This window comes from Schistocerca gregaria, chromosome 8, assembly GCF_023897955.1.
Source record: "Schistocerca gregaria isolate iqSchGreg1 chromosome 8, iqSchGreg1.2, whole genome shotgun sequence".
Classification (NCBI taxonomy): domain Eukaryota; kingdom Metazoa; phylum Arthropoda; class Insecta; order Orthoptera; family Acrididae; genus Schistocerca; species Schistocerca gregaria.
Genome location: NC_064927.1, coordinates 383,027,039 through 383,053,143, shown reverse-complemented (window position 1 = coordinate 383,053,143; position 26,105 = coordinate 383,027,039). Strand labels below are relative to the sequence as shown.

The window sequence follows — 26,105 nt, the reverse complement described above, 5'->3', positions numbered from 1 at the left end:
AGATTTATTGTTTCCATGACTGTGGCAGCCAAGAAATGTTTATGGTGATATTCCTTGCCTGACGCATGACCGTGGCTGGTTTGCAGACGTTTATTCAAAGAGCGTTTAAGACCAAATCAACAACTGAAAAGTAGATAAAAAATACATTTTTTTTGAAACTGGATAAAATTGTATTTCAGATGGTGACAAAAAATGTTTTCGAAAATTTCAGTCATTTCACGTCCAGATTCCCTTTATGTTCGTTAGAGTTCAAGTGGATAACTTTTTAAAAACAACATCGACGACCTAGAAGCAAAAATAAGGCATTGACAATAGCAAATAAACGAAAAAGGTACCGTATATTAGTTATCTGTGCATTAATTTCTGTCAGTGAACCCAAGGCCCTGCTTGCTAGCCAATGCTGACACTGCCAAACACAGGAACACCATGCCTTAACAGCCAGGTGTTCCAATTAGAGTTTACAGCAGAAGTCTATTCAATCAAATCATTTACTACGCCAGCGACCTAAGCTCACAAAGGGAAAAAACTATCAAACAACCAAGGACCCAAATTCCCCTAAGTGGCCTACTATGAACAGCGAGCAATTTGAAAGGCGCCTCGTCATCCGTTGTGGTGCTAAATTTACGCGCCTTTAGTTATAACTCACCTACCTTTGAGTTATGTCACAAACATAATGTTGAATACAGCAATTTAATTTACAAACGACAACCAATCACTGTTAACTGATTTTCTTAGTACTACAAGAAATTTGCCACGTGAGTGCCAATTGTAGCATTTCGTTTTTTAGTACTCCAAATGTCTGAAGTGAAATGTATTTGGCATCATATGATTTTGTCGCCATCTCATACACCGCATTAACAACTGTGCGGTGTTCTCACCGACGTCTGAACTATTTTATAGCATCACGAAGTGAAAAACTTTCCGCTTCATTTCCAACAGTACTCTCAAAGACAGCGGCTACAATTAAAAAATGCTACACAAGTTCGAATAGGTTTTGATGGCTGAATTAACCAGTATCAAAAAATTTGAAATAAATGGCCACATCTCTTGACGGCACTGACTTAGAAGCTTAAGTTTTTTTCACCTCCAAGGAACCATAAACCTTAGTATTTGACATAAATTTCAACTTGTTACCTCTGCCCGTGCCGTGCCTTAAGCAAAAGGGGTCTTAACAAAATGGCTCTGAGCACTATGGAACATAACTTCTGAGGTCATCAGTCCCCTAGAACTTAGAACTACTTAAACCTAACTAACCTAAAGACATCACACACATCCATGCCCGATGCAGGATTCGAACCGGCGACCGTAGCGGTCTCGCGGTTCCAGACTGTAGCGCCTAGAACCGCTCGGCCACTCCGGCCGGCGTGTCTTAACAGACGAACAGGCAGACAAATACAAAGTGACCGACTGAGGTATGGAACCCAAAAAAAGGATCGTTAAATGAGTGATGTATCCCTTCAGAAAATGTTAAATGCTATGACAGAAAGTCCCCAATATTAAACATCTAAACATTTCACGTACCTGGGAAAGAAAATACTGGTTTTCTTCCAGAATTTAAGTGCGCAATTAAACACTGTATAACTCTTCACCATTCGGCTACTCTAGAATTCATACACAGCACAGTTACGACTAGCAAATACTATACATATGCACAGATAAACACATAATATTCGCTCTGTGTCGTTAAAAATCACAATAAACATCTTCTTAACAGACTCTTACCACCATAATGACGTCCACCAGAATGGTCAAAATAACCCACGACTGCAGCGCCCTCGGGAAGTCTAATCATTTTTACAAGGCCTTTGCAAACTATATTGTTTTACAGAAGTTTTGTGAAAAGATATGAGAGATGACGTATGGAGATATAATAGACCTCGGTTTATCGATAATGCGATAAAATTGTGTTGGTCGGCACAGACGAGTGAGTGTCTTGTGTTTGGCAGGATGCAGCTGGAACGGGTCAACGTCCGACTGCACCCGGACAACACGGTGAGCTACCAGGAGAAGCGCAGCTTCGATTTCGCGCCGGAGCTGTCCGTTGGCAACCCTGACTTGGACAAGGCGGTCGTGCCCAACATCATCCTCATCGTGAGTAGCCTATTCAGGTGGCAACACTGAGTGTCCGTTTGGCGTGCTCTGTGAGTCCTGTCAGCCAGACGTATCCTACCTTTCCTTCTATACTCCCGCCATTTCTTCTTATTTTGAATATAGAAAAATATTTAATGTTTTAATAATTAATATTTAATGTTTTAATAATTAATATTTTGTTCTTGATAAAACAAATTCTCTGATATGCAAAGCTTAAGGGGACATTGTATGTCCTATGCCGCCAGTGTTAAATTATAGAATTTTGTGACCCATTATCTTGAAAACATTTTAAGACACCAACTTACAATTTTCTATAATTATTGAATGCACCTTTATAGATACACTGAAGTAGAATTATTACATAAATTGTGTTGTGCGGAATGTTTTTTTTTAATTCAGTTTTTTGACAGAATTTTGTAATTAAATGAACATAAAAACAAAAGTGCTCTCGATATTTTAATTATTCTAGTTCCGTATGTATTGAAACTTCCACTTGGCATGCTGCGATAATTTCATGTCTCTACCATCAGTACTTTTTTAGAAAATGGGACATTTATTGCGAAAAATGTAGTTCAGAGATATTGAGGTTTAAAACTTTTGTTATTAAAAATTGCCGGCCGGTGTGGCCGAGCGGTTCTAGGCGCTACAGTCTGGAACCGCGCGACCGCTACGGTCGCAGGTTCGAATCCTGCCTCGGGCATGGATGTGTGTGATGTCCTTAGGTTAGTTAGGTTTAAGTAGTTCTAAGTTCTAGGGGACTGATGACCTCACACGTTAAGTCCCATAGTCCTCAGAGCCATTTGAACCATTTATTACAAATTCTTATACAGACTTACATTTCTGCGTCTTTTATGCACTATAATTGCCCCGGCCCGTAGTCTGTGTCTTCTTCAGTGTCACAACAGCCCAGTGCTTTTCTTTCTTGCTTCTTTTGTCATTTGCCGAGCAGCTAACTCTGTTTCACGTACACATAGCTCATCCAGTTGCCGCAGTCCATTACCTGTGTTCTGTCCATATCTTACCCCTAACTTCTCCAGAACCTTAATTCTTTCATAGTTCCCACAATTAAAGTTATTACAGCATCAGACACTGCTAACTTTAGAGTCATAAGGCCTACAAATACATTTTTAGGCACCATACAACATTACTAAAGGACTCATTCACATTCTGGGTCTTCCCATGTAAAAACTTCTTTAGTAGCTCAGGATTTGCCAAATCTCTGTAAATAAGTTTGATTGCCTCCATTATTGCCATAGGAAGAGAATGTTTATGTGTAAATCTATGCAGGGTGCCAGAAAATTCAATTTGCCTATATTTATACCAAGTGTTTGATGGAGGTGGTCACAAAGCATGACATGGCTTGCTTCACGAGTTTTCAAGTAATGAGAAGAAAATGCAGGTCTCACATATCTATTAATCGCAAATTTGCGTTTCTTGAAGTTACTTTTACGCTTAGTCGTTTTATTTACTTACAAAAATCAATAGAAGTTAGCTTACTACTAAAATAGCCAATAACCATACTACTTTCAACGAAAGTTAGCATCAGAAACAAAGGACTGATTTGTTTATTCGTAATGGCTATTTCTGAGACGTAGCAGTAGGCACAAACGTAATTCAGAGCCTTCTAGACTGTGTAGTTCCCGCGGTATGACTGCTCAACTGTGGCAGTATATGCGTAGCAGTAAAATTTGACAGTCACATGCCAACATTCAAAATATTAGAAGGTATCACAATTGGCTGATTTTAATGTATTATACACTAAAATATTCAGGGAAGTTCAAAGTACATTATGCAGTACAAAACAGAAAATGTCAAATTCCAACGAATTTCACCTACAATATCCCCTTAAGGACGATGCGTCACTGCCAAGTAAGTTAGCTCGAGAAACTTGGATCACACATAGAACTGTTGCAGAGTAGTGCAAAAGGTACCTGGAATCAATACGCAATGAGGCGAACAGAAATTATGCTCGCAATGAAGAGACAATAATTACACTGAACTCACAGCAATTCATGATGGTGCCCTGGACATTAGAAATGGTGGCACATCGTTCTTAATGGGATGCATGCTCTGCAATGTGCCCCCATGCTAGCCACAAAGCTGGTGAGAAGTAGGCCTACTGTGGTAATGCGTATCATTCCTCCACCGCCGTGGTTGGCAAGTGCTAGATGGTCATTATGCTGCAGTACGTATCTCTACCGCATCTACTCGTGCTCTATGGGGTTTAAGTAGAGTCACAGACAGCCGGCCAGAGTGGCCATGCGGTTCTGGCCGCTACAGTCTGGAACCGAGCGACCGCTACGATCGCAGGCTCGAATCCTGCCTCGAGCATGGATGTGTGTGATGTTCTTAGGTTAGTTAGCTTTAGTTAGTTAGCTTTAATTAGTTCTAAGTTCTAGGCGACTGACGACCTCAGAAGTTAAGTCGCATAGTGCTCTGAGCCATTTGAACCATTTTTTTAGGGTCACAGACAGGCCTGTCTATACGCCGGATATTCCCTCGTTCCAAGGGCGCAGCTCGATGGGGTCGGCCATTGTTGTTGTTGTTGTTGTTGTGGTCTTCAGTCCTGAGACTGGTTTGATGCAGCTCTCCACGCTACCCTATCCTGTGCAAGCTTCTTCATCTCCCAGTACCTACTGCAACCTACATCCTTCTGAATCTGCTTAGTGTATTCATCTCTTGGTCTCCCTCTACGATTTTTACCCTCCACACTGCCCTCCAATACTAAATTGGTGATCCCTTGATGCCTCAGAACATGTCCTACCAACCGATCCCTTCTTCTGGTCAAGTTGTGCCACAAACATCTCTTCTCCCCAATCCTATTCAATACTTCCTCATTAGTTATGTGATCTACCCATTTAATCTTCAGCATTCTTCTGTAGCACCACATTTCGAAAGCTTCTATTCTCTTCTTGTCCAAACTATTTATCGTCCATGTTTCACTTCCATACATGGCTACACTCCATACAAATACTTTCAGAAACGACTTCCTGACTCTTAAATCTATACTCGATGTTAACAAATGTCTCTTCTTCAGAAACGCTTTCCTTGGCATTGACAGTCTACATTTTATATCCTCTCTACTTCGACCATCATCAGTTATTTTGCTCCCCAAATAGAAAAACTCCTTTACTCCATTGTTATCCATTAAAATAATGTGAGATCCAAATGCACCCCTGTAAAGACCTACAACGGGAAAGAGTACAGCGTCACAAAAAAGTTGACCGGTGAGAGTACTGTGTTCAAAGTTCTTGAGGCGAGGAAGCCCATGTAAAATTATGCCTCCCCGCAACATAACACCTTGTGGCAACCTCCCGCCATACGAGAGTACGTCGAGCCCATTCCCCTGACAAACCCCATCAGACTCGTGTGGGATGTGGTCAGGAGCACAGTCACATGCACAAATGAACATGCAGCAATTGCCAACCGCGCTACTGGAGGAATGGAACGCCCTATGGTAATAACTCCTTACCAATGTTGCAGAGCATGCACTGTCGTTAATGGTGCTCACATACCCTATTAAGAAGCACGTCACACCTATCGTAATGTCCAGGGAACCACTATGACCCACGGTTACTTCAATGTAATTATTGTCTCTGAATAAAAGTGTCATTTCTGTGCGTCTGACTACGTATCCCTTCCAGTTACCTTCTATACTGTACTATACTACACTCTAGTAGTTATTTGTGTACGCTCCGAGTTTTATAGAACTTTCCTACTTGGCAGTGAATGAATGTGTGAATGTTAATTTCGTCCTTATTTTTTCCACACCTGTATATACCAAGAGTTGGAAATTTAATAGTGGCAACTACTTATTTACAGATCCTGCAAAATAGATACGTGTTTCAAAGTTTTACTGACCTTCAAAGTAGTCACGAGCATTGTGTATAGCCTGTTGCCACCGATTTGGAAATCGTAGGATACTCTTAGCAGTGCCAGCGGTGCGGTCTATTGCCCGACGAGTTTGTAGCAGTTTTTAAGCGAATGCCGTGAAGTGTCTCGTTCAGTTTAGGAATCGAGTTGAACTCACGAGGGCTTAAGTTGGGGGAGTGCAGTAAGTGGTATTGCACTTAGCAGCCCCATCAGTTAAAAAATCACAAATAGCTTACTTGCACTGTACGTGCTTGGCCATTGTCATGGAAAATGATGATCACATCCTGCAGAAAGTGTCATCACTTCTATCTCTATGTTGTTCATTTTTTGAATTCAACCTACGACCAGCTTAGAGACAGAAGTGATGACGCTTTCTGCAGGACCTGACCATCATTTTGCAGGACAATGTTCAAGCATGTACAATGCAAGCTGTTACTGATTTGTTTGACTGATGGGGCTGCTAAGTGCTATACCACCTGCTGCACTCCCCTGACTTAAGCCCTCTTTAGTTAACTCGATTTCTAAACCATTCAAAGATAAGTGAAATTAGAGCTCGTACTGAGGCATTCAGACAGACGTTTTTCCCTCGCGCGATCCGTGAGTGGAAAGGAAGGGGGGGGGGGGGGGGGGGGAATATGACTTTGGCGCGAATTGTGCCCTCCGCCATACACTGCTTGGTGGCTAGCGGAGTATATATGTAACTGTAGATGTAAATTGAAGGGAACACTACATGGCATTCGCTTCAGAACTGCTACAAATTCGTCGGGCAATAGACTGCGCCGCTCGAACTTTTCAACACAACTGGCACCGCTAAGAGTATCCTACACCTTCCAAATCGCTAGGAATGGGTTATACACAATGCTGGTGGGTACTTTGAAGGTCAGTAAAACTTTGAAACACGTATCTATTTTGTACTAGCTGTAAATAAATAGTTGCCACTATTAACATTCCAACCCTCGTACTTCAGTCATTCGCTGCGCCAAATACTCAGCCAGTGTTTCTCTATCTGTCTTCCCAGTTTTCATTTCTTCCGTTTTTTTAACAATGATCTATGGAGCTTTTCAGGCACAAAGATGTGGCTAAATGTTTTATCGGCTCGATATCTCGTAAAAACCAAACTCGTTTCCTTTTGATTACAGTTTTAATCTCTGTTCCTCTAGAGTGAGGTGGAACGACAAGAGTAAAACTGTCCAATGAGAAATATACGGCTGCAGGGTGTCCCAACGATACAGGCTGCGCGGCGAAGCCTGAATTGGCGCCCAGGGGTCCCTTCCAAGAGCCGACCGAGACTTTGGTGCTGGCGATAGATGCCTAACGAACTTAAGGGGACTCAACCCTGCTTGCCGCTCGAACGTTCAGTGCGCGCCAAATTCCGTACGAATCAGAATTGACCATTTGAAAATTTTAAGCGACCGCCGCAGAGCTAGACTGGGCAGTGGGTAGGGTTCCTTCACCCTATCAAAAGGATAGACGAGAGGTGTGCCGTCCGGCCTGGGAAAAAGTCGGGTCTTAGCATTTCGTGGCAGACTGAGCTGGGAAAAAGGCGTGTTCTGGTAGTGCAAATTGGTAAAGTATATTTTTGGTGAAAAATATACATTACCAATTTGTACTATCAGAGCACGCCTTTTTCCCAGCAACCTTCTGATCGCCCCATATACAATAAGAACAGTAAAGGTCCCAACACGCTTCCCTGGGGTACGCTCTAAGTTGTTTCGATACCTCTAGACGACCCTCCGCCCACGAGAATATGCTGTGCTTTTCTACCAAGGAATCCTGAATCCAGTCACAAATTCCGCTCGGTAGCCTGTTCGAAGGTACCTACGGTGACATTGTCTCTGTCGGCAGACGGCGGTGAACGAGCTGCGCGAGCTGTTCTTCGTGTACCAGGTGGCCATGGACACGGCCATCCGCAGCTTCGGCACCAAGCCCTTCGTGCAGGTGCCCGTGTCCAACCTGCTGTGGGGCTACTCGGACCCGCTGTTCGACCTCGCCAAGCTGCGCCACCCCATGCCCATCGACAAATTCGGCCTCCTCGCCACGGTGAGTACCAGTTTCCCACACTGCTTATCTCATCGTGGTAACACGGTCCAGTGCATCACTGAACTGCTTCAAAAACTCGCAACTGTTGCCGATGTCCGCATCAGGGCGTATCGCTGCCTTCCAGCACACGCCTCATATCTTTTTCTCTTTTTTTCTTTCTTTTGCTACCGCCTTTATCGCACATCGCGTGCAGGGTCGGCAGGGTTATATACGGATTTGGCATGGTTAATTATAAGTTTAATAAGTCACAGCTGCAAAATACTGACGCGAATTCTTTACAAACGAATGGAAAAACTGGTAGAAGCCGACCTCGGGAAAGATCAGTTTGGATTCCGTAGAAATGTTGGACCACGTGAGGCAATACTGACCTTACGACTTATCTGAGAAAATAGATTAAGGGAAGGCAAACCTACATTTCTAGCATTTGTAGACTTAGAAAAAGCTTTTGACAATGTTGACTGGAATACTCTCTTTCAAATTCTAAAGGTGGCAGGGCTAAAATACAGGGAACGAAAGGCTATTTACAGTTTGTACAGAAACCAGATGGCAGTTATAAGAGTCGAGGGGCATTAAAGGGAAGCGGCGGTTGGGAAGGGAGTGAGACAGGGTTGTAGCCTGTCCCCGATGTTATTCAATCTCTATATTGAGCGAGCAGTGAAGGAAACAAAAGAAAAATTCGGGGCAGGTATTAAAGTCCATGGAGAAGAAATAAAAACGTTGATGTTCGCCGATGACATTGTAATTCTGTCAGAGACAGCAAAGGACTTGGAAGAGCAGTTGAACGGAATGGATAGTGTCTTGAAAGGAGGGTATAAGATAAACATCAACAAAAGCAAAACGAGGATAATGGAATGTAGTCGAATTAAGTCGGGTGATACTGAAGGAATTAGATTAGGAAATGGGACAATTAAAGTATTAAAGGAGTTTTGCTATTTGGGGAGCAAAATAACTGATGATGGTCGAAGTAGAGAGGCTATAAAATGTAGACTGGCAATGGAAAGGAAAGCGTTTCTGAAGAAGAGACATTTGTTAACATCGAGTATAGATTTAAGTGTCAGGAAGTCGTTTCTGAAAGTATTTGTATGGAGTGTAGTCATGTATGGAAATGAAACATGGGCGATAAATAGTTTGGACAAGAAGAGAATAGAAGCTTTCTAACTGTGGTGCTACAGAAGAATGCTGAAGATTAGATGGATAGATCACATAACTAATGAGGAGGTATTGAACAGAATAGGGGAGAAGAGGAGGTTGTGCCACAACTTGACAAGAAGAAGGGACCGGTTGGTATGATATGTTCAGAGGCATTAAGGGATCACAAATCTAGCATTGGAGGGTAAAAATCGTAGAGGAAGACCAAGAGATGATTACACTAAGCAGATTCAGAAGGATGTATGTTGCAGTAAGTACTGGGAGATGAAGAAGCTTGCACAGGATAGAGTAGCATGGAGAGCTGCATCAAACCAGTCTCAGGACTGAAGACAACAACAACAACATTTGTAAGGGGTGGCATCATGCACTTCCTGCCGCCACCCCATACCCCCAGAACGGAATCGGTGTACCCCAGCTGCCTGTGTCTAGTGTAAATCGTGAAATAGTGTTAAGGTGTTTCAAATGTCTGCGAGTCGTGTAACTAAGGCGGGACGCGGGGACCAGCCCGGTATTCACCTAGTAGGATGTGGAAAACCACCTAAAAACCACATCAAGGCTGGCCGGCACACCGGCTGTCGTCGTTAATACGCCGGGTGGATTCGATCTGGGGCCGGCGCACCTATCCGAGTCCAGGATGCAGCGCATTAGCACTCTCGGCTATCCTGCCAGGTATATGTTTGTCTCTTTCCTTTAACATTATTTCACTATACTCGTCCCATATGGGCATCGGATTGGAGGAAAGGGGAGCGAGGTGGAGGATGGATTGTCAACTAAAAACGCTGAATTAAAAGGTGAGACATTTACAAATATTTTTAAAATTTATGAGGATAAATTTAATGAAGGTTTTGTGCAAAAGAAACATAGTTTCCTTTATTTTGAGTGTTCCGTACCTAAATCTGTAAAACAGGAAGCCTAATCGGACCAATTCGTTCGTTGTCTGTCTGTCTGTCTGTCCCTCCGACTGCTAAAAACCTTTTCTCTCAGGAACGGTTAGACGTATCAAGTTGAATTTTATGTTACATACTAACGCCAATTGTCCCTTAGAGGTGTACACCACTTAATGCTCCTAAGTTAATACAGTCAAAAGATACGGTTATTTGTGTCACATTTTGATACTCGGAAACTCACTCATCAGAATGTGCAGGCTACTTCCCGTTAGCTTAGTATCATGGAATTTTGTCATGAAGCAAGGTTTCAAAGTACAGTTAAAGCAGATATCAGAAAATGGTCAATCTGTGATTATGTCACCGAAAAATATTTCATTTGTCGTTTGTTCTTCAATTTGAAATTTAAACATTCTCGAAAGTCTTGGATTTCCCGAGACCAATATCTCGCAGGATCAGTTTCCATATCAGGCAAAACTCGTAGATATTCTCGATTCTAAGGGTGGATGAACTGTCTATGTGCACAATTAAGTTCGTACAGAACCCTCAGACCACGAGCCCCCTTGTACCTGCCATTAATTTTCTTTTTAATTGGCCGGCCGGTCTGGCAGAGCGGTTCTAGGCGTTTCAATCTGGAACCGTGCGACCGCTACGTCGCAGGTTCGAATGCTGCCTCGGGCATGGATGTGTGTGATGTTCTTAGGTTAGTTCTAAGTTCCAGGGGACTGATGACCTCGGATGTTAAATCCCCTAGTGCTCAGAGCCATATGAACCTTTTTTTTCTTTTTAATTTAAGACATGAAAACAAAAAGGTAAAATAAAAACAAGAAGAATATATGGAAATCGCGATTTAAAAACTGTCTTAAAAATGAAGCAATGCGCTGTCACCACATATTGTAAGACCTTGCCAAGATTACGTGCCCAATAGGGTAGGAAGTGTTAAGTATGGATGACTGATAAATGGTATCGATGGGGACAAAGTAGATGTTGAACAGACAGGAAGGGAGTGGTAGCCGGGAGACAAGGCAAGGCCTTTATGTCAAGGAGGAGAGAGGGTAGGAAAAGATGGGGATGGACAGGAAAAAGGAGCCCTGAATAGATGAGATGGGTGGAGTGGAACTATATTTGGTAGGATGAGTACATGTCTACATCTACATCTACATCTACATCCGTACTCCGCAAGCCACCTGACGGTGTGTGGCGGAGGGTACCCTGAGTACCTCTATCGGTTCTCCCTTCTATTCCAGTCTCGTATTGTACGTGGAAAGAAGGATTGTCGGTATGCTTCTGTGTGGGCTCTAATCTCTCTGATTTTATCCTCATGGTCTCTTCGCGAGATATACGTAGGAGGGAGCAATATACTGCTTGACTCTTCGGTGAAGGTATGTTCTCGAAACTTCAACAAAAGCCCGTACCGAGCTACTGAGCGTCTCTCCTGCAGAGTCTTCCACTGGAGTTTATCTATCATCTCCGTAACGCTTTCGCAATTACTAAATGATCCTGTAACGAAGCGCGCTGCTCTCCGTTGGATCTTCTCTATCTCTTCTATCAACCCTACCTGGTGCGGATCCCACACTGCTGAGCAGTATTCAAGCATTGGGCGAACAAGCGTACTGTAACCTACTTCCTTTGTTGTCGGATTGCATTTCCTTAGGATTCTTCCAATGAATCTCAGTCTGGCATCTGCTTTACCGACGATCAACTTTATATGATCATTCCATTTTAAATCACTCCTAATGCGTACTCCCAGATAATTTATGGAATTAACTGCTTCCAGTTGCTGACCTGCTATTTTGTAGCTAAATGATAAGGGACCTATCTTTCTATGTATTCGCATCACATTACACTTCGCTACATTGAGATTCAATTGCCATTCCGTGCACCATGCGTCAATTCGCTGCAGATCCTCCTGCATTTCAGTACAATTTTCCATTGTTGCAACCTCTCGATACACCACAGCATCATCTGCAAAAAGCCTCAGTGAACTTCCGATGTCATCCACCAGGTCATTTATGTATATTGTGAATAGCAACGGTCCTATGACACTCCCCTGCGGCACACCTGAAATCACTCTTACTTCGGAAGACTTCTCTCCATTGAGAATGACGTGCTGCGTTCTGTTATCTAGGAACTCCTCAATCCAATCACACAATTGATCTGATAGTCCGTATGCTCTTACTTTGTTCATTAAACGACTATGGGGAACTGTGTCAAACGCCTTGCGGAAGTCAAGAAACACGGCATCTACCTGTGAACCCGTGTCTAAGGCCCTCTGAGTCTCGTGGACGAATAGCGCGAGCTGGGTTTCACACGATCGTCTTAATAGCGCGAGCTGGGTTTCACACGATCGTCTTTTTCGAAACCCATGCTGATTCCTACAGAGTAGATTTCTAGTCTCCAGAAAAGACATTATACTCGAACATAATACGTGTTCCAAAATTCTACAACTGATCGACGTTAGAGATATAGGTCTATAGTTCTGCACATCTGTTCGACGTCCCTTCTTGAGAACGGGGATGACCTGTGCCCTTTTCCAATCCTTTGGAACGCTTCGCTCATCTAGAGACCTACGGTACACCGCTGCAAGAAGGGGGGCAAGTTCCTTCGCGTACTCTGTGTAAAATCGAACTGGTATCCCATCAGGACCAGCGGCCTTTCCTCTTTTGAGCGATTTTAATTGTTTCTCTATCCCTCTGTCGTCTACTTCGATATCTACCATTTTGTCAACTGTGCGACAATCTAGAGAAGGAAGCACAGTGCAGTCTTCCTCTGTGAAACAGCTTTGGAAGAAGACATTTAGTAATTCGGCCTTTAGTCTGTCATCCTCTGTTTCAGTACCATTTTGGTCACAGAGTGTCTGGAAATTTTGTTTTGATCCACCTACCGCTTTGACATAGGACCAAAATTTCTTAGGATTTTCTGCCAAGTCAGTACATAGAACGTTACTTTCGAATTCATTGAAAGCCTCTCGCATAGCCCTCCTCACACTACATTTCGCTTCGCGTAATTTTTGTTTGTCTGCAAGGCTTTGGCTATGTTTATGTTTGCTGTGAAGTTCCCTTTGCTTCCGCAGCAGTTTTCTAACTCGGTTGTTGTACCACGGTGGCTCTTTTCCATCTCTTACGATCTTGCTTGGCACATACTCATCTAACGCATATTGTACCATGGTTTTGAACTTTGTCCACTGATCCTCAACACTATCTGCACTTGAGACAAAACTTTTATGTTGAGCCGTCAGGTACTCTGTAATCTGCTTTTTGTCACTTTTGCTAAACAGAAAAATCTTCCTACCTTTTTTAATATTTCTATTTACGGCTGAAATCATCGACGCAGTAACCGCTTTATGATCGCTGATTCCCTGTTCTGCATTAACTGATTCAAATAGTTCGGGTCTGTTTGTCACCAGAAGGTCTAATTTATTATCGCCACGAGTCGGTTTTCTGTTTAACTGCTCAAGGTAGTTTTCAGATAAAGCACTTAAAAATATTTCACTGGATTCTTTGTCCCTGCCACCCGTTATGAACGTTTGAGTCTCCCAGTCTATATCCGGCAAATTAAAATCTCCACCCAGAACTATAACATGGTGGGGAAATCTACTCGAAATATTTTCAAATTATTCTTCAGGTGCTGAGCCACCACAGCTGCTGAGCCCGGGGGCCTATAGAGACATCCAATTACCATGTCTGAGCCTGCTTTAACCGTGACCTTCACCCAAATCATTTCACAATTCGAATCTCCGTCAATTTCCTTCGATACTATTGCACTTCTTATCGCTATAAACACGCCTCCCCCTTCACTGTCCAGCCTATCTCTGCGGTATACATTCCAATCAGAGTTTAGGATTTCATTACTGTTTACGTCTGGTTTCAGCCAACTTTCTGTTCCTAGTACTATATGGGCGTTGTGACCGTTTATTAATGAGAGCAGTTCTGGGACCTTTCTATAGACGCTTCTGCAGTTTACTATTAGCACATTAATATTGTTATTCCTTGTTGCATTTTGCCTACTCCTGCCTTGCCGCGTCTCAGGAGGCGTCTTGTCGGGCCTAGGGAGGGAATTCTCTAACCTAAAAAAACCCCATGTGCACTCCACACGTACTCCGCTACCCTCGTAGCCGCTTCCGCCGTGTAGTGCACGCCTGACCTATTCAGGGGGACCCTACATTTCTCCACCCGATAGCGGAGGTCGAGAAATTTGCACCCCAGCTCTCCGCAGAATCGTCTGAGCCTCTGGTTTAAGCCTTCCACTCGGCTCCAAACCAGAGGACCGCGATCGGTTCTCGGAACGATACTACAAATAGTTAGCTCTGATTCCACCCCGCGAGCGAGGCTTTCCACCTTCACCAACTCCGCCAACCGCCTGTACGAACTGAGGATGACCTCTGAACCCAGACGGCAAGAGTCATTGGTGCCGACATGAGCAACAATTTGCAGTCGGGTGCACCCAGTGCTCTCTATCGCCGCCGGTAGGGCCTCCTCCACATCTCGGATGAGACCCCCCGGCAAGCAGACAGAGTGAACACTGGCCTTCTTCCCCGACCTTTCCGCTATTTCCCTAAGGGGCTCCATCACCCGCCTAACGTTGGAGCTCCCAATAACTAATAAACCCCTCCCCCCGTGTGCCTGCTCGGACCTTGCTGAAGGAGCAGCCACATGTCCACTCACAGGCAGAGCGGGCGATGCCACACGGCCAGCCTCCACATTGACCCTCCGCCTCGTGTTCCGCGAACGCCGCTGAACCCGCCACTCCCCTTGGGGAGAGGGTGGCCCAACCGCGCCCGGTACCCGCGAAAATGTCTCGACAGCAGGGACAGTGTGTGAAGCATCTAACACCTGGGGTGCACCATGCGACGCACCAGACTCCCCACTGCCGCTACACTCCGAGGCAGCAGCCTGAAGACGGCTGACCGCGGCCATCAACACGCTCAGCTGTTCGCGAAGAGTGGCCAGCTCCTCCTGGACGGATTTCATTGTCTGGGAAAAGTGGACGGTTGAAATATCGTTCGGAGAGGATGTAGATAGTGTGGAGGTGTATGGCCGGTGGAATTTGTCGGTATAGACGTGTTGGTGTACTAGGAACATAAATTAGAGAAGAGACAATGGCGTTATTGGAGCCTAGTCTACGAATGGTGTAGGTTGTTCTAAGGTGCCCAGTGCGAGCGAGGCAGACGACTAGGAAACCGGTATAATCAACATACTGAAGCAGGTGTCTGCCAGCTTACAGGAGATAAAGAAGAGGAAGGAAAGCCTCATATATAACGAAACAATGCGACTTTTTGTGTTGTTGGGTAAATACGTAATCAATAGACCTACTCTCCAAGATGTGATCCTCACCATGTCGTAGACAGTGCTGAGCCATATGACACATGTGAACTGTGCCAACAGACGTTCTCCTGATAGTCGATATCTGGACGCCGTAACGAAAGGTGTAGGGTCTAGTGTGTACCATGGTTAGCACAGTTAAAATCTGCAGTAAATGTTCAGCGTCATGCAAAAAGAGAATGGAACGTGGATCTTCCGGCACATAAATCCTTTTATCAGTCGAACAGAGCTCTTCGACAAACGGGAAGTTGGATGTGAAATGTTTGAAAACATCCTCAAACTACTGTAAATGAAGAAACCATGGAACGTGTGTGCGAATTATTCCCTAGGAGACCACATAAATCCGTTAGACGACCTGGCAGGAAACTATCCGTCCCCCATTCGACTGTGCACGTCTCCTGTTGCGTGCATAATCACTGCAGAGGACGCGATTTTGCTATAGAAATGTTGCATTGTATAGACGGAAGCGACGACTACCTCATTACCGATTCAGTGGTGAATCTACATTGGCAAAGTTAAAAGGCGAAACTGTCGAACTGGGGAAGTGAGACTCCAGGAGAAGTGACTGAGTACGAAAGGGACTCACGAAAAGTTAATGTGTGCTTGGGATTGCATAAACATGGTGAGATGGTCAATTTTTCATGGAGTCTACAGTGACGAGACACGCCTATGTCAACATGATGGCCGAGTATGCAGTTTCACAAATTCCTCCGACATCAGTTTCTAAGATGGCACCCTCCACTACCCCCTCTCCTTCCCCCCCCCTCCACTAACCCCTCCCCCTACCCTCCACTACCCCCTCTACCCTCCACTACCCATTCCCCCTCCCCCTACTCTCCACTATCCACTCTCCCTGCCCCCTACCCTCCACTACCCACTCCCCTTCCCCCTCCCCTCCACTACCCTCCTCCCCACTACCCTCCAATACCCCATACCCTCCACTACCCCCTCCCCCTGCCCCCTACCCTCCACTATCCCCTCCCCACACACACCACAGGTCAACAATGTGCATTCTCCTTCTCACCATCCTGTCACTCGAATGTTTACTTTCTAATAGATGTATTATTTTTAATGTTTTACTTGAATGTAATTATATTTAATATTGATGTGACCAACACCTATGTTCGACGTCAACGTACAATAACCACTCATAGATGGCACAGAGCACATCTAGCTATAGAGAGTATATAAAGGGTATTGCAGAAAAAGTACTGTCGTTATCTAATGCGCAAATGGAGTGATCTATTTAATATCCAAAAGGCCACGGTCATTGGCTCTCAGATCAAGGTTGAAAGCGTTTCCAAAACCGCTCAGTTCGTAAATAGTTCACCTGCCTCTGTGGATAAAGTATACCGTGCATGTCAAAATGGCACTATCCAAAATCCGTTCTGAGGCAACTGTTGTGCAACACGTACCATAAATGACATGGGTGAACAACAGCTGCGGAGCTGTGTACGGGCGACTGTTGAGCGACTGACTGCCTAGATGGCTGTGAGCACTATGGGACTGAGGTCATCAGCTCCCTAGAACTTAGAACTACTTAAACATAACTAACCTAAGGACATCACACACATCCATGCCCAAGACAGGATTCGAGCCTATGACTGTAGCAGTCACGCGGTTCCGGACTGCAGCGCCTAGAACCGCGTGGCCACCGAGGTCGGCTGCCCAGATGAATCATAGGGTTACCAGCAGTGTCTCCTCAACGACCGTTCGGCGAACGTTGCTGTATCAGGCCTCTATCGCAGGCGCCTGGTTCGTGCACCCATGCTGACTGCTATTCATCAGCGACGAAGGCTGGAATTTGTGTGCTACTACCGAAACTCGACGTCCACTGAGTGACGACATATGGCATTTTGAGATGAATCATGTTTTACGTTGCATCGAACACATGGCCGTTGGCGTGTACAGCATGAAACGTCTCAAAGCAAACACCTTACAACAACTGTCGGAAGTGTCCAGGCCGAAGGAGGACACCTTATGGTTTGGGGAATGTTTTCGTTGCATTTCATGGGTGACATCATCCCCATGAAGGCACAATAGATCGACATAAGTATGCACCTATATTTGGAAACCATCTCCACTCTTCATGCAGTGTGTTTTTTCTGTGCTTGATGGCACCTACGAGCAAGGGAATGTAACGTGTCAAGCAGCAGTGTGTGTGCGTCGTTCGAAGAAAGCCACGATGAGTTTATTGTACTCCCCTGGCCATCAAACTTTTCAGATTTAAACCCAACTGAAAATCTGTGGAACCACCTCAGTCGGGCTGTTCGCGCCGTGATCCTCAACCGAGAAACTTTACAGCTTGCCACGGCACAAAAGTCAGCATGGCTCCAGACCCTGACACTACCTTGCAGAATCTCGCCGACTCTCTTCCTGCACGTCTCGCAGTGGTACACGATGCAAAAACTAATTATCCAGGATTTTGACAGGGTGTCACTTGACTGTGAATGTACAGTGTATAATGAATAAAACAATAAAGGAAAAAATACTTACATAGACGCCCTAGAGCTATACTTTTGTTACATACTTAAACTACTACTGCAGTACGTAAGAGCAAAAGGAAAGTCACTATTTCAAACTGTGCACACTCTGGAACTGCAATCCCACGACATTAAGCTTGCAACTACAGCTGCCGCTGTAGAAGATTTTTTCCGTTGCCTGCAGTAGATCTATAACTGATATGAAGATATTATTTTCAAAACCAATCGTCAAATAACAGCACTGAATGTCATCGTTGCCACACTATCTCGAAATCCTGCAAGTCCATCCAAAGCAGCGATTTTGCAAAAGTCTGCGAAATCATGCCAAGCTCTCAGTTGTCAAAGTAATGTAGTTTCTGCTTTATCTTTAAACTAAAATGTTTTTTCCAGTCGTAATATTGTAATTTGTCGATCTACGACAACATTGTCATTGCAACAGTATCAACATGTAGATGTAGTGTTTGTCCCACATCCCATCCTACTATTTTCTACTTTTTAGTAAAACAATAGTCAAACCTGCTCCTGTTCGTTCAGTACATTTTCTGGTGTCCACAGTTACTAATTTCTCACGTAATAAATAAATACCCTTGTGACCCGAACAGATTTTCAACCCTCCGTTATACGGTTCGAAACTGTCGTAATTGTGTTTCTTTCTGATTGGTGGAGAACTGCAACCTGCACAGTATTCGAATTTGACAGCTGGTATACACGTGTTTGGGGCTAGTTTTCTACGATATTATGCAAGTTGCGTGGGTTTCACAGGTCAGTGTATTTCGAGTAACTGAATGCATATTTATTATTCAGTAACATTTGTACTATATATTTGTGACAACTATATTTAATAACAGAGGTTTTTATGTTGCTAAACCTGGTTTTTGCATGTCTGAATAAAAGTACGGTATTGGACGAGTGTATGAGAACAGTTTTATTGAGTTTGAGTTGCACAGTGAATTTAATTTTATTCTCTTGACTTGAATGCAGCACGTGAAGCTAATCAGTGTAACATAACGAGATTGGATCAACGCTTGATTATTCAGTCATTTACACTATTTAAATTTAGATTGCTGTGCAAGTTGGATTGTTATTACGTGATTGTTATTGTCGCGGTCTAAACTATCTGATCGAACGTATCACGTAGTGGTAATTTCCTATGGGACCAAGCTGCTGACGTCCCTAGACTTACATACTACTTAATCTAACCTTAACTCCTTGGTGGCCATGCGGTTCTAGGCGCTGCAGTCCGGAACCGCGGGACTGCTACGGTCGCAGGTTCGAATCCTACCTCGGGCATGGATGTGTGTGATGTCCTTACGTAAGTCAGCTTTAAGTAGTTCTAAGTTCTAGGGGACTGATGACCTCAGATGTTAAGTCCCATAGTGCTCAGAGCCATTTGAACCATTTTTAACCTTAACTAACTTACTCTAAGGACAACACACTCACACACCCATGCCCGAGGGAGGACTCGAACCTCCACGCGAACGTATCAGGACAATTACTCGTATTAGCAGTGCAGTGATACGGTGAATGTCAACATTTTAGCCCTGACCGCGTAAAGTCTGTGGCGACATTTCCAGTGAGGTGTCCTTATACCTGTGGATCATTAGCGAATTATTCTTTCTCAAGAGCCGAAACTAGAGAGGGCAGTGATGTTCGACGCTGGAGTATGGAGCGAAATCAACTTTCTAATTCATCCCAAAGATGGTTGACTGCATACAAGCCGGAACTTTGGGCAAGCTTGTCCCTTTCAGTAATGCTATTGCCCACAAACCATTGCCTCATAGATACTGCTTTGACAGGGCGTACTGCCATGCAAACAGTCACCGCCTCCGAACAGTTTCTCTGCTATATGCAGAACTAATTGTTGTGATGTTGTGGCTGGTTCAAATACGCTGTCATCAGCGCCTGTACAAAGTCCCACTTTTTATTACACAGTCCAATCTGGCCACTGTCATGAATGATGATGATGATAATGAAATGATGAGTGAAACACAGACATCCAGTCCCCGAGCAGAGAAAATCCCCAACCGGGCCGGGAATCGAACCCGAGACCCCGTGATCCACAGGCAGCAGCGCTAGCCACTAGACCACGAGCTGCGAACTACACAAAGTTGTGAAATGTGTTTCTATCCTTTCTCATTTGAAAACGAAAACTAAACTCCGTCCGAACAGACCTTGGCAAGCCTTACAGTACCGACCGGCCGCCGTGTCATCCTGAGTCCACAGCGCCACTGGATGCAGATATGGAGGGGCATGTGGCCAGCACACCGCTCTCCCGGCCGTATATCAGTTTACGAGACCAGAGCCGCTACTTCTCAGTCAAGTAGCTCCTCAATTTGCCTCATAAGGGCTGAGTGCACCCCATTTGGCAACAGCACTCGGCAGACCGGATGGTCACCCATCCAATTCCTAGCACAGCCCGACAGTGCTTAGCTTCGGTGATCTGACGGGAACAGGTGTTACCACTGCGCCAAGGCCGTTGGCATTCCTTCCGCATTTAGCGCTTTCTTAAGTCCAATACGGGGGCTACACCCTAACCGCGAAAAACACTAACATACCTTAATATCACCTCCTCCGTACTTCAGTAGTGGCACTAAACACGATGTCAGATAGCTTAACGTTCTCCAGGCATTCACCACGCCCAGACAAATCCGTCAGATTGCCATATGGTATAGCGTGATTCATTACTCTAAACCGGTTATTTCCAGTCATCCAGCGTCCAGTGGCGTGACTCTTTACAATGCCTCTCGCGTCACATAGCACTGACTTCAGAAATGTGTGCTTTGTGAGGAGCTCGTCTGCCATTTTACCCAATTCTTTTTCGCTCCCTACACACAGCCATTCTTCTAAACCGACTGCTCAAACTCAGTGGGTCTACATCTGCACTAGTGACTCCTTCCGCTGATTTCATTTGAGTTTTTGCAACGTTCCGCCTGAAGTGGCTCTTCATGTCCAAATGAAGTGGCTCTAAGAGAGGGGTATATTTCTTAATCTTTTATATTTTTTCTCTTCTGTTCGGAGTCTGAAAACACGCGTGAATGTAATAGTGTGATCCAATATGCAAAAATTGTTAAATAATTTTTATTTGAAATCTATCACCGAAAGAGATTTAAATATACACTTTGGTTTTTGACTTTTGAGTTACTTAACTATTTTAGAAAATTATTTCAAAATTGGTTTTCCTTTTACGTAACTCGCAACTGAGCAGTAAAATCATCAAACATGACTTACTTCCAAGAATATTACTTGAGAAAAAAAATAACTGTATTATAATTAGCCTCGGTATACTTGTATTTTAAGAACATTGACTCAAATATTGTAATTATTGTGGACCCACACAATACTCGAAGAATACTCCTCTTAGCATCATATTCGGGCTGTGGCAGTCGGATCTTGGCTCTAGGCGTAAGCTGAAAAGTAAAAGCTTAAAACTAATGTTGCTTTCCGCTGCGGCTCATTGGTGTGAAAAACAATTTTTGTTAAATGTTAAAGCGGACGATCTATGCGCTTCCGCTATGATTTCACTTTTTAGGTCGACGTGTAATGGCGTCCTTTGAAGCAGCGGCCATTAAAATTGTGAAGCTGTAAACGTCTTGAGAAAAATTAATCCAATGCAAGGAACATGATGAGGGCTCACTGTACATCAAAATAACTCAAATCTAATCTGTAAAGTACTATATTAACAAGGTTAACACCATAAATGCTTACATTTCTTTCGTGGTCCCAGATGTCTGCTTCATGTTACTAGAAACAAGCGAAGAGAGAGTGAGACAAGAGCAATCTAGGAGCGTTCTTCTCCCTTATTAGTAGCATAGAAGCTATTACATTTAAAGAGCTTACTCCTTGATACTAAGATTAAATTTAATATTTACTATGAAACAGGAAAGGTTTATGCCACCTCTGTAGTCGATGAAACACACAAGGTTCATGTCCATTTATTTCGTCACGAGATACACTTCTCGTTCCAAGTTTTTTGTTTTAAATGTCTTTACGACACAATTGTTGCTGGGACGACACACGCCGTAAATGTTCGACGGTCGCTGTCCGTCAGTATGCGAAATCTGCCGGGTCTTGGTTTAACTGTGTATTTTGATTCACGACGCCACAGTCGACCTGGCAGCTTTAGTGGGGCTGAAATGCCCCTGATGCATTTGTTACTCAGGTGACTTCCAATGACTCATCCACATTTGGAGTCACATAGCTCTCCTGAACGACCCGTTTTGTTGTTACCACTTTTCTTCTGACATCACCTCCATTTATAATAGCGTATCCGCCTCTCGTGACATTAGTTTCACCTTCGATAGGGATATCCTATTTTTTAAAATCAGATTGTGTATATTACGGAATTAATATCACCTGTAAAATTTAAAAAAGCTCACACAACCCTACAAAAGGAAAGTTCGTGCACCGAAACATTCACTAGAAACTGATTACCTGCTGCCATCCTGAAACACACCATCGCTTTGATTCAAAATCGCGTGAGCTTCATAGCTCACATTGCAGTGCCGCGACAGCTGCTGCCATTAGGGCTAGTTTAGAAAAAGCCACACTGGTGTGCAAACTTAAGGAAAAAAGTATCTTCCACATGATGTGTCGCTGTCCAGTATATCGTAGCTGGATAGGGCTTAAAATATACATAGAAAGAACTGCTACATTATTATGCAGAAGGTAAATGAACGAAATACACAGTCAGAGGAACAGAAGTGTTACGCAATGGAACGAGCAGAAGTGACACTTTTAACCAGTGAGAAAAATTACACTGGAGGCTCTGTAATTCGTGATGATCCTATGGACATTACAAAAAATTGGACACGGTTCTTAATAGGGTTTGTAATTACCTGGATGGTGCGGCTGGTCCCGGCGGAGATTTGAGTCCTCCCTCGGGCATGGGTGTGTGTGTTTGTCCTTAGGATAATTTAGGTTAAGTAGTTTGTAAGCTTAGGGACTGATGACCTTAGCAATTAAGTCCCATAAGATTTCACAGACATTTGAACATTATTTTGTAATTACCATGGGCGGTAATGCTTGCTCTGCAACGCACTCCCATGTCAGCCACAAGGCTGGTAAGGTGTTCTCGTGGTAGGCAGAACACCCCGTTCCTCCACCAGCACAGTTTACAGCTGCTGGATAGACAGATGCATGTGGACGCGCTCCTGAACGGATGAAATTTAAGTCGGGGGAACAGGCAGGACAGTCAATTTGCCAAATACTCTCTCGTTTCAGGAGCTACTTCACATGCACTCTTCGATACGTCCCACATTGTCACCATCAAAATGAAGACATGGGCGAATGCACCCGTGAAAACACGCACATGGAGAAGGAGCACAGTGTCATAATAACACTGACAAATGATTGTGCTATGTTCAAAGATTTGGAGGTCAGGGTGCCCATACAACATTGTGCCTTTCCATAACACCCAGATCACCAAGCCATCATGTTACTTTATGTAGTAGTAGTAGTAGTAGTAGTAGTAGTAGTAGTAGCTTTATTTATCTGTAGACCTCTTTTTACAAGGATATAGGACATGTCAAAGTATTTACAGATTTAGATCAATCTAAAATAAGCTAATTCGTACACACATATATTTACAGACTTCTGGTTAGAGACAATCATTAGATCTACTCCTGGTAAACAATACTTTTTTTTACAAATAATGTAATGCCACATTGTTCACTCATATCTCACTATGTCACTCCACACACTATACACACATTGTTTCATAACACTTCACTCAACACACACACACACACACACACACACACACACACACATACACACACACACACACACACACACACACACACACTGGTGATCTCTGAGCCATTTTCTGCACATCAACTTCCCATTTTCTATCCTGAAAAACTGAGTCAGCATCCCTCCATAATGAGTGAGATGTTGAGCTCAGAAAGAGGAAGACGTGTTAGTATTGTGCTATATATAGCTTGGGGGTAAGTATTTCTAGAAAGGAAAAAATATAAAGTAATTGTGTTATGTGGATTGTTGGATATTTTATAATCATTATTATTATTATTTATTTGTATAACATTTTTTATCAAACGACTACTCTGTTTTAGCTAATTAATCCTTCAATGTATAAAATGTACTTTTTAGCTGCCTTTTTAAATAAGTGTATTTTGGCAATTTCTTTAACCTCTTTTGGTAATTTATTGTACAGTTTTATTCCTTGGTAGAAAATGCTGTTTTAATTTTTAAGTTTATTTTTTCTTGGTCAATGTAACTTGAGTCTATCTCTTGTTTCATGGTCATGGACAGAGCTGTTTGTGTAGCAATTACCAATGTTATTTTTGATGTGTGCAACTGACTGGTAAATGTATTCACATGGAGCAGTTAAAATCCCCAGCGTTTTGAACAGATCTTTACAATGAGCTCGACTAGTATTTTTGGTTATTATTCTTATGGCTCTTTTCTAGTGTTTGAAAATTGTGTTCATAGTTTGTGCATTTGTTCCCCAAAAACGAATTGCATAGCTAAGAACTGAGTGTACATATGAATAATATGTAACTAAAAGACACTGCAAGTTACACATTGATGATAGGATTCTCGGGGCACAACATGCTAATAACATTCTGTTTGCAAGTACCTTTGTGTGTTCACACCACTTTAACTGAGAATCATTATTCATTCCTAGAAATTTTGCATTTGTTACACAGTCTATAGAGGTGCCATCTAAATTTAATTTAACATTGTCATTTTTCCTCTTCAAATAAAATTCATGGCATTAGTTTTCTTTATGTTCAATGTCACTTTATTACTTATTGACAAATCATAAACTTCCTTAAGAGTTTCATTTGCTTTCTCGGCAAGGAGTTCTCTTGTTTTCTCAGTGACTATAATATTGCTGTCATCAGCGAAGAGGAGTTTTTCGCCATGAGTAACACTGCTGGGAAATTCATTGATGTATATCAGGTATAGTAGTGGTCCTAATATGCTACCTTGCAGAACCCCTGTATTAATGTATTTTGGTTCTGATAAGTGTATTAAGCACTCTCATATGGTGAGAGCTGGAAACTCGTAATGCACCCAAGAACACCGTCGAACACGAACGTTTTGGTGGTCTAGGCTGTACGGAAGCATAATGTTGCATACACGTACTGACCTCCAAATCTTTGAATATGGTACACACACTGGGCAACATTATATGATACTGTACTATTTCCTCATGTGCACTTTTCAGTGGTGTGTTCGGCCCTGACTTCATTTAGTGTTCCACACGTTAATCAGTATAAATGGAACTCTTATAGGATCACTTTGTTGTCCACCTGTGAGACTGACGAAAACTATTTTTCTCAGTACCGGATAGCCGTATCAGGTTCAAATTTATTCACATACTAAGGTCTATGGTCCGTTGCGGAATAAAAACTTCAAGCTTCTAAGTCAATGTAATTCAAAGATATGGCCGTTTAATTCGCTTATTTTACACTCGCAAAGTCACTCACCAAAACCGGTTGAGTACTTCCCGTTGACTTACAATCATGATATTCGGCAAGAAGCAAGGTTTCACAGTACAAGCAAAGAAAAAAATAAAAAAATTTTAATCTGTAATTATGTAATTATATTATGCGAAAAAGACTTTTTTGTGTCAATTGTTACCCGACTACCTTTTGGTCTTCTATTAGGACTCCTCGTTTCTCAAGAGTGGGTAACAGGCAAAAACCATAGAGATTCTCAGTTCCAGGATGGATGAACTATCTACAAAAATAGAATACTGGCCATCAAAATTGCTACAACAAGAAGAAATGCAGATGATAAACGGGTATTCATTGGACAAATATATTATACTAGAACTGACATGTGATTTCATTTTCACCCAATTTGGGTGCATAGATCCTGAGAAATCAGAACCCAGAACAACCACCTGTGGCCGTAATAACGGCCTTGATACGCCTAGGCATTGAGTCAAACAGAGCTTGGATGGCGCGTACAGGTACAGCTGCCCATGTAGCTTCAACACAAAAACACAGTTCATCAAAAGTAGTGACCGGCGTATTGTGACGAGCCAGTTGCTCGGCCACCACTGACCAGACGTTTTCAATTGGTGAGAGATCTGGAGAATGTGCTGGCCACGGCAGCAGTCGAACATTTTCTGTATCCAGAAAGGCCCGTACAGAACCTGCAACTTGCGGTCATGCATCATCCTGCTGAAATGTAGGGTTTTACAGGGATCGAATGAAGGATAGAGCCACGGGTCGTAACACATCTGAAGTGTAACGTCCACTGTTCAGAGCGCCGTCAGTGCGAACAAGAGG

The 26,105-nt window shown here is 43.3% G+C and overlaps 1 protein-coding gene across 1 annotated transcript in view; it reads left to right on the top strand.

Moving 5' to 3' along the window:
• Positions 1–26,105, top strand: part of LOC126284820 (lysosome membrane protein 2-like) — a 202,698-nt gene that overhangs the window by 139,143 nt on the left and 37,450 nt on the right. Inside the window, exons 4-5 of the mRNA XM_049984030.1 lie at positions 1,947–2,091; positions 7,810–8,004. Of these exons, the coding sequence (XP_049839987.1) occupies positions 1,947–2,091; positions 7,810–8,004 (340 nt within the window). The remainder of the gene's footprint in view (positions 1–1,946; positions 2,092–7,809; positions 8,005–26,105) is intronic.